Source organism: Halichoeres trimaculatus, unplaced genomic scaffold, assembly GCF_033239565.1.
Source record: "Halichoeres trimaculatus isolate MK-OKI-2021-1 unplaced genomic scaffold, fHalTri1.1 fHalTri1_scaffold_75, whole genome shotgun sequence".
NCBI classification, from domain to species: domain Eukaryota; kingdom Metazoa; phylum Chordata; class Actinopteri; order Labriformes; family Labridae; genus Halichoeres; species Halichoeres trimaculatus.
In genome coordinates, this window is record NW_027437253.1 from 61,102 (window position 1) to 78,585 (window position 17,484).

General features: G+C 43.5%; 1 protein-coding gene across 1 annotated transcript; it reads left to right on the forward strand.

Annotated features, from left to right (window-relative positions):
- The first annotated feature begins 1,575 nt into the window (after positions 1-1,575).
- Positions 1,576-16,036, forward strand: LOC141786716 (uncharacterized). The gene is made up of 20 exons (XM_074665260.1): positions 1,576-1,673; positions 2,444-2,832; positions 2,932-3,001; positions 3,177-3,280; positions 3,373-3,642; positions 3,739-3,832; positions 3,969-4,036; positions 4,134-4,352; positions 4,482-4,550; positions 4,643-4,771; positions 5,000-5,065; positions 5,175-5,255; positions 5,510-5,587; positions 5,701-5,778; positions 5,861-5,944; positions 6,143-6,229; positions 8,116-9,479; positions 9,534-15,561; positions 15,653-15,776; positions 15,875-16,036. Exons 2-18 carry the CDS (start codon positions 2,713-2,715, stop codon positions 15,322-15,324), a joined length of 8,772 nt encoding a protein of 2,923 aa, XP_074521361.1. The 5' UTR covers positions 1,576-1,673; positions 2,444-2,712; the 3' UTR covers positions 15,325-15,561; positions 15,653-15,776; positions 15,875-16,036.
- Positions 16,037-17,484: the final 1,448 nt, after the last annotated feature.

Sequence of the window (17,484 nt, forward strand, 5' to 3'; positions counted from 1 at the left end):
TGGCGCGAATTCAGCCCCTTCGGAACGAGCTCCGTTGAGGTGAGTGAACTGTTTTATCATCTCCTCTAGCTTTAGCATCTCTGTATTACACAAATAATGTTTAATTTGTGCTTTATACTGTTCAGCCTTGTGCTACACACGACTGAAAATGCTAACGGTAATATTAGAAAATGTATACTGGACGCTGAATTGAAAAACCGACAGGAGGACATGCTAAAGGTTAGGAGAAAAGCTCAGTGGGTGTGTGCGCGCGCGTGTGTTGGGGGGTGGCGTACGTGCTCATAAACTCGACCGAGTGTGAATTAGCGAGCAGTGTGTGATAAAAGCCGCTATTAAGTGAATTTAAGATGCTAAGTTGATCAAAAAGTTACAGAGACAGAGCTATGGAGGCTGTTACCCTCACCACTTAGATTCCATTTAAGTTACACACGCAGATGTTGTGCCACTCTGAAGATCGTGGTGCACTTTATGACCCGCACAGAGCAACCTTCTTTGATTTATTCATGTTACATTGCGGAACACTTGCTAGCATTTTGAGTTTTTGAATCAGCAGTAACTGACTCAGCAAATTTCTACTTCAAAGCTGTACCCTAAGATAGACAATCACATCTGTGATTCAAACTTCTTTATCTCCTCCAATCTCCACAATATCCAAATAATTCCAGTATTTTCTGAAACCTTAGTAGTCAAGCTTTCTGTTGATATTTGGTACATTATGGTAAAGGTTGGATTGCCAGAGGTCAGAGTCACAAATTGAGATGAGCTGATGGACAGCACAGTGAGAGGTATGGCTGAAAAGTATGGCTGATAAATTTAATCCCAGATTTTTTTTTTCTACAGCACTCAATTCACAATTTTAATTGTTTTACCCCCTCTCAATACAAATGCCACTTATGACTTATGTATTTATTTTAATACTTTTACTAACCAAACAGAATTTTCATTTTAAAGTGTGTGTCTATCTAAAAACGAAAAGCTGAGCTATTTTCACCCAATATTAAATTTTTTTTATGTTAATTCTTAAATCTTAAGCAGAAAACCATTCTAATTAATTGATTTAATCATTTAGTTGCCTAGTTAGAGGTTTACATACAAACTTTTGAGTAATCTTATATAGGGTTTATCAGGATTTATCCTTTGAGGTATTTTCTTGCTGTGTTTCTGGTGTATTTTTTCTCTAATAACACATCATTTCAAGTATTTAGTCATGAGAAGTATTTTTTAGACTTGTTTACTATTCTTACTCGTGAAAAACTGTTAAATTATGTACTCCAAGGATTTTTCATGATACATTTATTGACAAAAACACAGACTAGGGCAGGCTATGGTTATAGTTCTACATTGTCCAGGTTTTGTGTCATATTAATGTTGCTCCGACTATGAAAAAATGTTAGTCCTATAGAAAAGGCCATTTCACCGTTAAAATGCAATCTCAACTGCTGTGTTCATACAGACAAGGAAGACATTATATGTTTTGTAGATATGTTTTGCTGCTTGTATTTCTGTTAACTGGCTTACAGCAATGATCTTTACTAATTGAATGTTATTTGCCTCCTATTGTCACCTCAGATTGGTCAAGCCTTTGGACATCTTTTGGACATCCTTTGGACAGCCTTTGATCATCTTTTGGACATCCTTTGGACAGCCTTTTGACAGCTTTTGGACAGCCTTTGGTAGGGATGGGTATTGATAAGATTTTTTTTGATACCAAAGCTCTTATTAATTGTGCTTATTGATTTAATTATTTATAGATTAACCATGTCAGCTCCTCCTTTGAATTTTCCCTGTAGAAAAAAGTAGCTGCACATGTGATATGAGTCAACAAAATATATTTGAGCTTAAAGTAAATAAATATGAAATTGGTCACTGGATCTGGGTACCTCTGGATGAAAATACATAGACACAAGTAGCACTTGGTGTTAATGTATTTTTTTGTTATATGTTATTGACTGAAGTAGGCCAACTAGTGTCTTGAAGTGGTTAAAGCATTACTGTTGTTTGAAACCTTGTCATACTTGTGAGGCCAGCCCTGCACATAGCTTTTCTTTTGTTTCCCTGTGAGTATTTAATACTTGGAGTTGACAGTTTTTTTTTTTTTTTTACAAAGAGTAACTCTTATATGTTTCTTTGATGAAGCTTGAAATTCTATTTTAAAGCCAACCGATGTACCGATGTATGCCAACCACTAGCATTTCAATGCAATTTCTCATATATGTTTGCATCAAGCTAGCACTATTTTGTTTTTATCATTTTTGTTATTAAGGAAATTTATACCATGTTGAATGTGTTGAATAGGAATCTGGTGCGAAAAGGTAATGTTAATTTCTTTGTGTGTTCAGATCTTCACCGAAACTTCAAGCTGGATTAGAGTTTTCTTGGGAAACTGTTAAGCATAAAGGCTAACCATGTCGATGGATTGTACCACTTATTTATTCTTCAACAGGAACTGGTTTTTGGTACCTCTCCCAAGCCTTTGGACAACCTTCAAGCAGCTTTGTGCCAACCAGCTCACCTGTTTTGCTCAGGTCACCTCACCCTACCTCACCTCTTCACCTCATCTCACCCCACTTTACTTCATATAACGTGTTGTTACTGTAGTTGTTTTTGCATTTTGACAGTAGTTTACATTTCATTTACATTTAGGCTACCTAGATTGGTAGGTTAGGTTGTTTGCCTGTCTGCTCCCCCCCCTATCTCTCTGTGTCTTGCAGGATGCCACGGAAGGGGAGACGGTCCCAGGCACAGACTCAGCGCTGGAGACGGGCTGAGGCGTCCACTGTCCCCACTTCGGTCCCCAAGGACGCACCGAGCTTCTGCTCTCCACGGAACAATGTATGTTTGCAGCAGAGCCGCTGTGCTACTTAAACTGACAGTGTAATTGTGACAGACCCACACAGTGTCAACTTTGACAAATTTATTCTCTGTAAACAGGTGGTTGGATGCACCCTGCCACCTGCACTGTTCAGGGGAGTGGATCAAGCGTGTGCTAACTTTCAAGCACGTAAGTGTGCAGCTGTTTTTATCATTAAATATCTTGATTAATTTTGTTTTTTACACAACCCATTTAATACAATTTACTTGTTTTCATTTACTAGCAGGAAACAGTGATTGTTATTTGACCTCTGTTTGATTAAAATCTCTTTTTAATGGTCTTTTGCTCTGGTTTTTGTAAACAGACGGTGGTACCGGCTACCGCCACAGGGTGGGCACCTGGCCAACTTCGCCCTTCACTGGACGCAGCCACAAGTTGGTCATCCCTCCTGAAGTCCCTGGCAAGAAGGTACTACTGTTTTTACTGTTCATTTTACTTAAGAAAGGAATTTTTCTTGTAATGCATTTGTGAGTGCTAAAGCTGTGGTATTTCTTTTGCAGTTCGTTCTCATTGTCGGGGACTCCCATCTACGCGCTCTTGTAGATGGTTTCACCCAGATGCCAGAGTCTCAGCTGAGCTTTGGCTTCATGTCAACACCGGGGGCCTCTGCTTCGGAGATTCGCACAGAGGTCTTGCACGCTGCAGTGCCTCGTGCTCCGGACGCTGTCTGCGTCTTGGCCCCCAGCAACAACCTGACCAGCACCACCGTCGATGTGGCTGGCGGCGACTTTGCCACACTCCTGACAACTTGTGGCAACCGCTGGTCTAAAGTAAGGTTTTCTTGCATATCCTCTAGCTTTTGACTCTGCCGTGTGTGACTTAACGTGATAATTTCATCCTAAATTTTCACATGCTGTTTTGTGCAGGTTTTTGTGGTCGACTTTCCTCCACGACTTGCTGCAGACTCCGTTCACCAGGAGCTTCTACGGCAGGAGTATTGCCGTGTGGCTGCTCGCATGGGTAAGAGAGAAAGAGTTTTTATTTTGTAAATTTATTTAATAAACAAAGACATGAACTAAATTTGAACAATTCATACATCTTAATGGCTGTGTGAGTACCATGATGACCCATGTTTGTTTTTAAACATTTTTTCAAGGTGTGAAGTACTTCATGTCAGAGAAGCACTTCCCTCTGAGCAATTTGATGCTGTGGAGCAAGGATGGTGTAAGTACAGTAGCTTTATGAGAAGCAAAGTCCTTCACTTGAAAAGTTCAGTCCATGTCACTGGCTCACTGACATTAAAACTGTCTAATCTCTGCAGGTCCATCTCAGTGATGATAAAGGGATGGGGATCCTTGCTCAGTTGTTCTGGTCTGCTGCCCGTGAACAACTGGAGACACCACGTCCTACACCTCAGGTCTCTCCCAAGCCATCACTCCCGGTTAGGAAATTCATCCCTAAGCTGGTCGTGACAGGGAACATCCGTGCTCCACGCAGCCCTGATCCTCGTGTGTGGAGCACGGTCCGTCAGGGAGGCAAGGTAACTGATGCATAGTGTAATTTAAAACTTAATATGTGTCATCTTTATCGAATTTCATGTGACAAAATGACTTTAGGACTAATGACAGTTTAGCTGCCATTTTTATTAATGTGATGCTTTTTGTCTTAGCACACAGGCCATCCTCAGGAACCTCCTAGGTCCAGAGGTTCAACTGAGCTCAGGATGGCTCACCAGCAGGTGTGTGATTCTTGACATATTCTTTTAAGACACTGTTGTTTAGTTTTTCACAGTATAAAATGTAATCAGTGCTGTCTGTTTTCTGTTTACAGGAGAAGGAGAGCTTTCTTCCACTGAACCCCGTCTGGTTCAGCGGCACAGCCCTCAGTGCCATGGAGAAAGTTTCTCCTTCTCATCTGTGTTGCCTTGCGGACTTCAAGCCTTCTCCAAAACCAAAGAAGGTAAATTGAGTGATTCACATTTTATTTCCTGCAGAAAGTTTTCATATAAAACTTCAGTTGTGTAGTTCATGGCAATTAATGTTACAAATGCTTTTCAATATCATCTGTAATAAAGTCAAACTAACAAACAATGGTCTTTGATTGAAGTCTGCTTCTCTGAAATATTGTTTCACTTTGTTCCATAGCTTTTTAAGTTGGTTTGACAGGTTTCTTGTTTTGTTGGCACAGGTGGTGTCCCCTGCTGTTAAGCACCGGGTCAGGACCCCTCCTTGCCCCCGTTCCCCAGCGAACAAGGTACGTTACTGTCTGCCACAAATCAAACTTTACAGGATTCACAGTGTCCTCACAGAGATCAGTACACTGCCCTCAGTATCTAAAATGCTATACTATGATCTTTTGTCAGAAGGCTGGAACGCCTCCAGCCTCGTGTTCCTGGAGATCGGAGGGGGACGGCCCTTTCAGCCCTGCTTCCTCAGCTCAGGCAGTAAGTTTTCTATCCTCTCTTTCCTTACTCTCCTGATTGCAGTTGTTGCTCATTTTCTCTTTGGCTCTGTGCATTGCACAGCATTAATGGCAGTTTGGGTTTGGAATTTGACAGACAACATTGATACTTTTCTAATATTCCTGTTTGTCTACAAGATGAGCAATAATAACAACATCAATTTTACAACTATGACGGTGTCTTGTGTAACTTTAATGATTAATGTTTAATTGATGTTTCTTTTTCTGACATCACAGCCAGCTGCTACGGCAGCAGTGAAACGACCCAGGACCCCAGACCCCCACCCTCCAAGCTGCCCAACTGCAGTGCACAATGTAAGCTACCTTTGAAACAAACACTAAACATTGGCAGCCTTGTCACGGTCTTCATTGAGAAATAATTTTTTAAAAAGTTCACATTTCCTATATTTCTTCTCATCTGTCATCAGCTGGTTGACTCACCCCCAACCAAGTTGTCCTGCAGTTGGGGGGAGACAGACACTCCCCTCTGTTCTCCGGTTGCAAAGGTAATGATTATTTCTCCTCAATAACACAAATTATCTGACAGAAAATCTTCATCCCACTGACATTTTGCTTCTCTGTATTCAGGTGGCCAAGATTCTGACCCCCTCACCAGATGGACAAGCCTGGACTGTCACAGATAGCGGCTGCGATATTTCTCCACGGAAGAAGGTAAATTTTCCTCTTCACATTCAACAGCCTTTGTATTATGAAAAATTAATGCTAAAATAACCGGCTCTTTTTCAGTTCATCAAAATTCTCTGCAGGTAATAAAAGAGTCCTGGGTTTAATTGATTTAAGTGATGAAGTGATTAATTAACTGCATGAAGTTGCTTGAGTTGAACATTCATTGGCATTGTCATTTATCAGGGGAAACAAACACCGACTCCATCCCAAACCAAGTGGCCCTGGTTCATGACGGATGCATCCACCTCATCCCAGGCACCGACACAAAAGGTATGTTCTTCATCTTTCATGGACACGCTAGATCTAACATTCAGGAGCATCATAATTGTTTAATAAAGTATTAATAGTTTTGTGTCTGTGTGGTTTACTTCCATTAAAAGCATAAAGACTTTCAGGCAAATGAATTTAGAGGGAATCCTTTGAGCACAACTGCTGTCAGTGTTGATAATAGTTGCTGTGATTATCAGAAATGTGAATGATATAAGGACATGGAAATAATGTATGTATTTATATAAACATTATGTAGCATACCCCACTGAAAAATTTCAGACACTCAACTCTTGGTTTTAAAATGTAATTTTTTTTCTACAAAACCAGCTCCTTAACCAAGTGAATTACTGTGTCCACCTCTGTCTGTAGTAAATAATTAATAATCACAGTCTTTTTCAGACAACTCAGCATTATAACAAGCAATGCACTGCCAATTCACCATTTCCCCACACAAATCATCAAAAAGTCAAGAGGTAACAAACACAAGGCACACCAATCTGATACCTCCTCAGGGGAGTTGCTAAAAAGTACTCAATCTTCACAATTTTTAGCATTTTATTGCTTTTGCTGCCCTTTTGCCCTATTTTCTTTGTTCTTTCTAACATCTTTACAATGAGCTTATTCATTCTGTAGTCAAGCAGCTTTGCTTTCCTGACAAAACAACACAAAGAGGAAGTAGGAAGTAGTGCTCTTAAAAATAAAAATCTCACCATTTAAAAATGAGTGAAAATATACACAGAAAGGTAGGCAAAAATAAATCTTTGTAAAGATAACAACAAATCATGATACCTATCACTAGGGATGCACTGATCCAACTTTTCTGGTTCCAATACTGATACCTGGTACTTGGGTCACTTAGTACCGAAACACGACCGCGGTGAGCGAAGGTCCATTTCTCAATGGATTTGTCATCTAGGAGGGCTAAAAAACAAATTTAGCCAGGGTGTATTTTCTAAAATGGCGGGAAAATTTTTTTAGAGGCCAAAATCTAAAATGGCTGTCATGGAAATGATCTTTTTAAAATCTTGACCTACAATGATGGACAATATATGTTTTCAAACCTTATTTTTGTTAAAAATACATATTTCAGGGTTACATAATGATTTTACCTTATTTTCACCTTCAAATTCAAGATGGCTGCCACTTTTGGTGTTTTTTTAGGCTTTTGGGGGGAGTTTTTGCCATTTTTTGGGCATTTTTTTTAGTACTGTTACAGAGTCTCTATAGTGTTATAATGGAAGCTCTGCTCATGATGAATTGAATAATATACAGTTAAAGTTCACAGAAATAACATCTGACGTCAACAAAGTAGATGTTTATGTGTAAACAACACTTGTCTATTACTCATTTCACATTATAAAGGACTATGCTGCTATGACTTTTTAGGTCTATATCACAATTTTTTTGGCTTTATGAAATTCTTTTGCAGTATCAGACCAATGCTCACTGTGGTGACGTTTCAGTCCAAAATGACCCAACTATAGGCTTTGGTATCAACTGATAACGATTCCAATCGGATATCAGTGTTAAAAAAAATCTACATGCCGTATATAAATATATATATATATATATATATATATATATATATATATATATATATATACATAAGTGTGTGTGTGTGTGTGTGTGTGTGTATGTGTGTGTGTAAACGAAAGACACAAATTGATAAAAGAAACACTGAAAAATAATTAATTACAGGACATTTTTAAAACTGCAACTATATTAGGTATCATTACAATTAACACAGAAAATCACTTAACTCGAGCAAAACATTTGAGCACATGCAAATTTAGTTACAAATGCTAGTAGTAAGGCTGCAATACTTTATAAAATAAAGCTGAAAGAGTAATAAAAATCTGATAATTGATCAATTTTAAATATTTCAGGATAAAACCAGAACCAAGACTCAGCATTGGGAGTCAGTCCAGGCCAGCCACTCCCAGAGTGATAAGCGGTACAAGGTCTTCTCCCGCAATCATCAGTGTACCTGTAATGCACTTACATTTTTAGCATACCAAAATGAGGGGTGTCAGTTCACCAGGACTGCACTCGATAAAGTCCTGGCACAGGGGGACTCATTGTATGTCGGAATCAAACAGCAGCTGATTCATGACAAGACCTTCCAAAACAATCACCTGACAGTTGAGGAGATGCCAAAGCAAGTCCTCACTGACAGAAATTTGTACAATGTCAACATGGATGACATCAGATGTGGCTATTTGAAAGCCAAAGCATCCAGCCCTGGAAGACAGCAGTGGTGGCTTCCACTCGCCTCCCAACTGGAATGTCTGTCAGCAGAGGTCAGCCAGGCTTTAATCCTGATCGCTCCGGAGTGCATTGCAGTCTTCCGTGATGACAAGTCTGGGAGATATGGAATCTTTGATTCCCACTCCAGAGACAAAAGAGGATTACCCTGTTATAACGGCAAGGCAATCGTCCTGACTTTTAGGGAACTCGATGACCTGGCTGACCACCTGCACAAACTCTTCAGAGATCGTGGAGACTCCGCTACTTATGAGTTTGTCCCCGTTTGGTTTTATGCTGACAGGCCCAATGAACTTCCTCAACAGTCCATGGGAACTCATGTCCAAGATGACCTGTCTGAAACTGCTCCCCATGTATTGCAGTCAGACAGTAGGACAGCTTTGTCAGACAAAAATGAGGAGGATGTTAAATGTTATTCAGCTGTCCCACATTCATCAATAAAGTTGTCCAAATTGGGCAAACACTGTACTGAGGTCCATGATGAGCTTTCTGAAACTGCTCAACATTTATTGCAGACAGGCAGTGGGACAGCTTTCTCAGACAAAATTGAGGAGCATGTGAAAAGTTCCTCATCTTTCCCACCAGCATCAATAAAGCTCTCCAAACTGGGTAAACACAGAAGACGAAAAGCCAAGAGGAGGGCATGTAGGGAACAAGAACCAGCGAAAAACAAAGTGACATCTGATGGACTCAGGCGGTTGAAAAAAACTCGAAATGAAAGGCTGAGGTATTCCAACTGCGCCGAATTTCGCTGTAAAAGAATAAAGGCACAAAAAACCCAATATGTAGATGACAGTTATCGCAAGAAACGTCTGTCATCATTCAAAAGTTACTATGACAAATTCAAAGTACAAATGAGAGAGCGATTTGTGAAACTATACCATACCGATCCTGCTTTCCAAAGCAGACTTAAGACACGTGTTGCAGAGAGGTACCATACCGATCCTGCTTTTCAGGACAGATTGAAGACACGTCTTGCAGAGAGGTACCATACCGATCCTGCTTTTCGGGACAAATTGAAGACACGTCTTGCGGAGAGGTACCATACCGATCCTGCTTTTCGGAGCTCAAGGCAGACTTCATCAAAACAATACTTTGCCCAGAGGTACAAGATGGATCCAGAGTTTAGGCTACATCACGACCAACGCTGTAGCCTGCTCAGAAAACACAAGTTGGCCACTAATGCTGGCTTTGAACTTCATGTGAAGTGGCAAAGAGCACTCAGTATCAAGAGGAAATACAAACACCTCAGAACCCCTCGCCAGCCAATGCTTAATTCTGTAATGTTAGCAGCAATAGCAACATTCCGTGAAAATGTCAGCCATGGGCCCACATATGTCTGCACAGTCTGCCACAGGACAATGTTTCCGAACCAAGTCAAGCCATGTAAGGGAGAGAAATATTCTGCCAATGTGAGAGTGGCAGAAGCTTGCTTGACAGGAAGCTATGTTCATGTTTGTGACATGGAGTGCTCTTCCCCTTGCTCCATTCCACCAGAGAGACTGCAGGAATGGATATGCCACAATTGTGACAGCCACCTCAGCAGAGGAAAGATCCCAACACATGCTGTAGCAAACAATTTGGAGTTGGCACCCATTCCCCCAGAGTTGGCTGAACTCAATGTGCTTGAAAGACAGCTCATTGCTAAAATCCTTCCATTTGCAAAAATAATTGCCTTGCCAAAAGGACAGCAGCGAGCAGTCAAAGGAGCTGTTGTGTGCGTTCCATCGGAGGTGGAAAGCGTCGTTAATAGTCTTCCACGCTCCAACTGTGAAGCACAGTTGCTGCAGGTAAAACTGAAACGTCACATTCGTTTCAAAGGCTACCAGCACTTTTACACCGTCAACATGACAAATGTGCTGGCAGCCCTGGCAAAACTCAGAGAGCAACACTCAGAGTACACGGACGTGACCATCAACGAGGAGGCCACGTTTGAAAACCTCTTCCATGAGCCAGCTAAGGACAGAGACTTACAGCATGACTATGTAGATGCTGCTCAGTGGGGAGATGACGGCATGCTTGACGAGGAGCTGCTGCAAGCATCTGAAAGCTACGCTGAGCCAGACCAAGCAGATTTAGCATCAGATGCCCAAGCTGACCAACAAGACCAGGAGCAACAGCCTTATATTGCTTCCAACACAGACAAGCTGTCACCTGAAATCCTGTCCGGGGATGTTGAGGGAGGAACTGTGCTTGAGAGGTCTGATGACGAAGACTCGCAGCATGACCCTGCTGATGCTGCACAGTGGGGAGAAGACATCCTTGATGAGGTGCTGCTACAAGTGTCTGACAGCCAGATTGAGCTAGGCCAGGCCGATTTAGCAGCAGGCTCAATAGAAGAACAGCAGGAAGAGCTAAGGCCTGGTCTTGCTCTGGACACCTGCATGCAGCCACCAGACATTGCTCAGGAAATTCTTTCCTATGGTGACGGGATTTTCAGCATTGCCCCTGCCCAAGGCAACAAACCGGTGGGATTCTTCGCGATCCCGAAACTGGAAGCCATGGCGTTTCCCATCCAGTTTCCCACAGGAGAGAACACGCTGGATGAAGACAGACCTGTTAAACTATCACCCAGCAGGTACTTCAATGCCAGGCTGTTTGGGGCAGATACTCGGTTTGCCGAAGACCAAAGCTACCTTTTCTTTGCACAGTTTGTGACAGAGACTCACATCGCGAGAGGCAGCATGTCAATTCAAATGCGCAAAGGAAAGGCACGCACTAAAGACGGGCGTGTTGTCAAGAACTCTATGCTCCAGAACAAAGAAGAGCTGGACATATTGATTCAAGGACAGGAGGCAACGCGTTTCATGCAGCCTCTCAGGGGCACGCCTGCATATTGGAATAAAAGCCTGAAGGATGTCCATGCAATGCTCAGGCAGATTGGAAAACCCACATTCTTTCTGACCTTTTCTGCGGCTGAGATGAGATGGCCGGAAGTCATCGAGGTCATCAAAGCTCAGCAAGGTCAGACACTTGGAGACATTTCAGCTCTCGACTGGAAAGCCAAGTGTGACATTCTGCGCAGCAACCCTGTCACGGTGATGCGTATGTTTGAAAAGCGGGTCGACTCTCTGATGGCAGATCTAATCCTCTCACCAGAACGGCCAATAGGTGAGGTAGAGGATTACTTTTATCGTGTTGAGTTTCAGGCCAGAGGAAGCCCACACATTCACATGCTGGTCTGGGTTCGAAATGCCCCTGTCTATGGTGAGGACACTGACTGGGTTGTGTGCCAGTTCATTGATAAATACATCACCTGTCAGATGCCTGATCCTAAGACAGACCCTGAGCTCTACAATATTGTGTCAGAGGTTCAGGTGCACAGTAGGAACCACTCAGCATCGTGCAGAAAGGGCAATGTCACGTGTCGCTTTGGATTCCCCAAGCTGCCCATGGACACAACCTGGATCACCGACCCACATGATGAGAGCTTGGAAAATGACGGCAGGGAAGGTCAAGACCCAGAAGAGCAGAGAAAGGCATGGAGGGAAGGGATCCAAAGGCAGCAAAAGGAAGCCAAGGCAAAGCTTCAGGGACTCAGAAGGGTCCTCATGGATCCAAAGGCAGAGTTTGAGAGCTTGTCAGATCTCCTCCGCCATTGCAACTTGGAGCGTGAGGCATACATGAAGTATGCTAAAAATCTGACAAGCAGTAGCGTGATCCTGCTAAAGCGACATCCCAACAGTTGCTGGGTGAATGCGTACAACCCAGACCTGCTCCGTGCTTGGAACGCCAACATGGACATCCAGTACGTCCTTGACGACCAAGTCTGCGCCATGTACATGATGTCGTACATCACCAAGCCGGAGCACGAGATGTCTGAGTTCCTGAAGTCAGTCATCGATACGACCAGAGACTCTGCCATTAACCAGCGCGAAGAGATGTCGACCATCATGCAGGCATACTCAAAGCACAGGCAGGTTAGTGCACAAGAGGCAGTTGCTCGCACATGCAGCCTACGCCTGAAAAAGTCCTCACGGTCTGTCATCTTCCTTAACACCGACGAAGAGGGCATGAAGATGAGTCTTCCCATGAGTCGACTGAAGGATATGGAACCAGAGTCTGATGAGGTCTGGATGTCAGGAGTACCTGACAAATACCTGTACAGACCACAGACCCCTGAGTTTGAGCACATGTGCTTGGCTGAGTTTGCGTCAGACTACAGGGTAGTCTACGGCCAGCAAACTGAGCGGGGAAGTGCCATAGCCCTCCTTGACGACAAAGGCTTCATTGCAAAGAGGACAGCGGGCAAACCAGCAATCATCCGATTCACCCGCTTTTCTGAAACCAAGGCACCAGAAAAGCACTACAGACGGCTGCTGAAGATGTACCTCCCCCACAGATCAGACTACGAACTGAAGGACAAGGGTCACCCCACATATGAAGAGTTCTACAAACAACTCTGGGTGAAAAGTCTCGTAGATCGAAATGTGGAGCGGTACGAAGGACGAGGCAAAACCATTGACAAGGCACTCCAGAACATCAAGATTGGTCCAACCCTTAATGCTTGGAACACATTTGCTCCTGAGGTTGAGGTGGACCGGGATGAGTGCCTTGATATATGCGAAGCCATCCCGGATGAGGGCGAAGAAGACGCTGTCCCTGACTACCAAGTCCCGGTTGTCGGGGAACCGGTTCCCAGAATTGAGGCGCCACGGTTAAGTTCGGACTTTGTCAGCAAGATGTTTCGGAGTCTGAACGAGACCCAGGCGTGCGTCTTCTACAGTGTGCGGCAATGGTGCCTTCAACGCGTGTGGGGCCAAGATCCAGAGCCATTCCACTACTTTGTCTCAGGTGGAGCTGGTTGCGGCAAATCACACGTGATCAAGTGTATTTATGAGGAAGCAACGAGGATTCTGCGAGAGCTCCCCAGATTCCGGGACATAGCTGACATGTCCCAGCCCGCAGTGCTGTTGACTGCGTTCACAGGCACGGCAGCCTTCAACATTTCTGGCAAAACGTTGCACTCTGTCCTCAAGCTCCCAAGGTCCCTGGAACCACCATACCAAGGCCTGGGCAATACACTTGATGAAGTCAGAGCTGCACTGTCGTCCGTGGAAATTCTCATCATTGATGAGATCTCCATGGTTTCCAAGAAGCTGTTTGCCTATGTCAACTGGCGATTTCAGCAGATAAAGGGAAACCGGAGTCCATTCGGTGGCATTTCTGTTCTTGCTGTCGGAGACTTCTACCAGCTGCCACCGCTGGGAGGAGCCAAGCCACTCTGTGTCTACGAGGAAACAGAGTTTGATCTCTGGAGAGATCACTTCTCTATGATCAATCTGACAGAGATCATGCGCCAGAAAGACGATCGAGCTTTCGCTGAACTCCTCAACCGACTGCGAGTCAAGAGCAGGCAAGTTCCTGTGAGTAATCAAGACAGAGACTTGCTCATGCAGGCCATCACCAATAGCAAGGATTGTCCAGCAGAAACACTACATGTTTTTGCCACCAACAAACAGGTCGACAGTCACAATGCAGCAACAGTAGCCACCCAGCTCACAGACGTTGTTGATCTCGTAGCTGCAGACTACAAGAAAGACGTCGCTACGGGCAAGAAGGTGCCCCTGACATACAAGGTCAAGGGCACCAAAAGAGATTTGCCTGACAGCATACTGGCTGCTCAAGGGGCACGTGTTATGCTGATCAGGAACCTGGACGTGGAGGATGGTCTCGTCAATGGAACCTTCGGAACCATCTCCAACATAGTGACTGACAACCGTGCACCGAGTGGCGTCAAGCTACTTGGACTGCAGCTGGACAATCTCACGGCAGGACAGACTCTCCGCAAAAAGTTGCTTGGCCCTTCAGACAACTTAGTCTACCTTGAGAGGTCTGAGGAGAGCATTGGCAAAAAGGGCGGAGTTGTCAGACGTCAGTTCCCCCTGAAGCTGGCCTTTGCATGTACGGCCCACAAAGTGCAGGGTATGACTGTGACGTCAGCTGTCGTGAGCCTGAAAAGTGTGTTTCAGCCGGGAATGGCGTACGTGGCGCTCAGCCGCACCACCTCCCTCGCAGGTCTGACTGTCACAGACTTTGACGAGAAGAAGATCTATGCCGACCCAGATATCATGACAGCTCTGGAACACATGCGCAGCGCGAGTTTCCAGAGCGCCACTCCGCTGCTGCACCACTTGAAGTGGACTGAGCAACCAGGCACCACTGTGACAATTGTCCACCACAACGCACAAGGGCTTCCATCTCACATTGTGGACCTGAGGGCGCATCATGAACTCAGGTTGGCAGATGTGTTGTGTCTCACCGAGACGCATCTGTCAGGGTCCCCTGAATCCCCATTCTTCGATCTAGAGGGATATACCATGTTTGAACGCAGCAGACGGGCATCTTATGATGCGCATGAAGACATGGTAGCAAAAGCCGGTGGTGGAGTTGCCATGTACTGCAAGAGTACTCTGAAGGCAGAGGTTCCCAGGTGCATGCAACATGTCACAGACATGGAATGTCTGGTGCTCAAAGTTGAGGTGCCAGTCAAAGTGCTTATAGCCACTGTGTATAGACCCCCAAATTACAGTTTGCAAAACTTTTTGCCAAACCTGAACACCCTCTTGGACACATTGGAACTCATGGACCACCAACCCATTGTGGTTTGTGGTGATTTCAATGAAGACCTCCTTTCCAGAGGCAAAAAAAGCATCAGAGATGCACTCCTGTCCAGAGGCTACACGCAATTGATTGTCAAGTCTACCACAGACAAGAACACACTGATTGATCACATTTACATTTCCCAACCAGCTTCGTGTGTTCAGTCAGGTGTTCTCCAAACATACTACAGCTATCACAACCCTGTCTATTGCATTTTGACTGGCTAAAATTTGACAACTCAAATAATGATTAGTCCTGTCACACATTTCGTGTGACAGCACTTTTGGAACCTGTTTGATTAGTTCTGTTACATTTCATGACTAAAACAGGCTGTCACATTTCATGTGACAGCCTGTTTTAGTCCCCCATTCATTAGATTAGGTTTTGCCATAGTTTAAAACATGATTGTTGGGAGAAGACCTTTACAGCCTGCCTGTCTACACATCTCAGCCAACAGATCTCAGGTAAGAGCAAATGCCCAATGATTAGAATTTGTAGTGATTAATGACAGATAAACCAATCTGTTTGAATGTGTCACGCTCCTTTCATCAGCAGGCTTGTGATTTGGCTTCTGCAAGTCATTTGATAAGAGTGATGCTGCAGTGTCAACCACCCGCCTGTACACGTCCTGTAATGGCTGTGGCTCCACTCCTGCTGGACAGATTCAATCATGTCTCAGGTAAGAACAAATCCGCAAAAGAGATTTTCTCTGATTGATAAGTTATGTTAAAATAATCCACAAGAATTTGCCTCACTCCTTTCATCTCCTTTCTTTAGATTTTTGGACCCTACTTCTGGTAGTCAAGTGGGCAGTGGATGTTGCAGTGTCGGCCGACGGCCTGTATAGGTCCGGTAACGGCTGTAGCTCCATTTCTGCTTGGCTGCCATATCTCAAGAGGCTGATGTAAATAATTTGTACTCAACATTTGCTATTTTAATTTCTATTGGGTACTTGATGTATGTATGTGTATATATGTTCATATGTATTTTATATGTATCTACACATAAATGTGTATGTGTAAATTGAATTATCTTCAGCCTGTTCTAATGTCAAGTGTCTTGAGACAAAACATGTTATGAATTAATGCTATACAAACAAAGATCAAATTGATTGCCACATTTATATAAATAAATGTTTGTATAAAGAAAAAGTTTGACTTTGAAGTGTATTCTTTTATGATTATGATTGTTTATGATTGTGGTGTAAGGTTTTCACTTTTTTTCTTCATGAATCACTCAATCATAATAACCAAATATTCCATTTCTTTCTTTCAAATTTAACTTTTTAAATGTCTGCATATGTTAGGCCCATCCATTTATATCGAGAACACAGCTAAAGATCAGGTGTCAGGTGATGTGCATCAAGTGATCATCCATCTCTTCAAAAACAGCCACAGTCCATTTGTAACCACATCTCATAGGGAGGGGCATAGGGGTATATCAAGAAGTGAGCTGAATATCAGGTGCCAGGCGATAGGCATCTGCTAATAAAGCCATACATGCGAAAAGCCCGGCAGCCGCTGCCCGAGCCCCTCTCACGATTTCCGTGGAAATTGTCTAGTTCTTCTTCTTCTTCTTCTTCTTCCGCCCGCTTTTTTGGACCGCTAAAACTTCTGCAAACTTCAACCGATTTTCACCGTTCAAACTTCAAAACGTGTGTTTCAGTGGGGACAAGGGGGCTATGACTCTTCAGAAACTTTTCACAAATACTCTCCGAGATATTCAACATTTTACGAGATCTCGGTCCCATAGAGATGAATGCGGAATTTTCAAAATTTCCTCCCTTCAGGACATTTTTTCAGCCTTCTTCAAACCCTTCTCATTCAGTCATACATTCAGCTACAAACTCCATTCAAACTTCAAAATATTCAGCTATCTTTTGGCTTCATTCAGTGGGTTTCAAATGTTTCCTAGCATTCATAGTTACTTCACAATGACCCTTCAAAGGTCATGATGCATTTCAGCTCTTCAAGCCATTTAACATTGGTGTGTATTGGACGGAATGTTTCGGCTTAGACTGGGAGATTCAAACGACAGAGCAGGGAGAGGGGGAAACAAGACCTGAGAAACTGCTGGGTAAACTGCTCTCTTGGCCACATTTTTTGAGCTATCAACACAAATAAGCCCTCAGCATGTAAGTAGTCTTGTCCTGCTTCTGACAAAGTGGTTTTCAAAGCAAAAGGATGGAGCCCTTTTTCACAAAATGACCAACTGTCGGGCAAAGTCAGCTCCGGCACCCATGTACTCCAATGTTAATTCCTGAGGGGTTTTCTCAGAGATCAGTCAAATTTCCTTCATCTATCTATCGCTCTGGTGGGTTCGTTTCTTGACCTTCATGCATGAAATTTAGATCGACAGCTTCCTCTGGGTCTCAGGATTCCTACGGT

Excerpts from the sequence above, each read along its gene's own strand:
- LOC141786716 (XM_074665260.1), top strand. The coding sequence starts at position 2,713 with ATGCCACGGAAGGGGAGACGGTCCCAGGCACAGACTCAGCGCTGGAGA. Across the intron at positions 3,833-3,968 it reads CCGTGTGGCTGCTCGCATGG|GTGTGAAGTACTTCATGTCA; the intron begins GTAAGAGAGAAA and ends CATTTTTTCAAG. Across the intron at positions 5,256-5,509 it reads CTGCTTCCTCAGCTCAGGCA|CCAGCTGCTACGGCAGCAGT; the intron begins GTAAGTTTTCTA and ends CTGACATCACAG.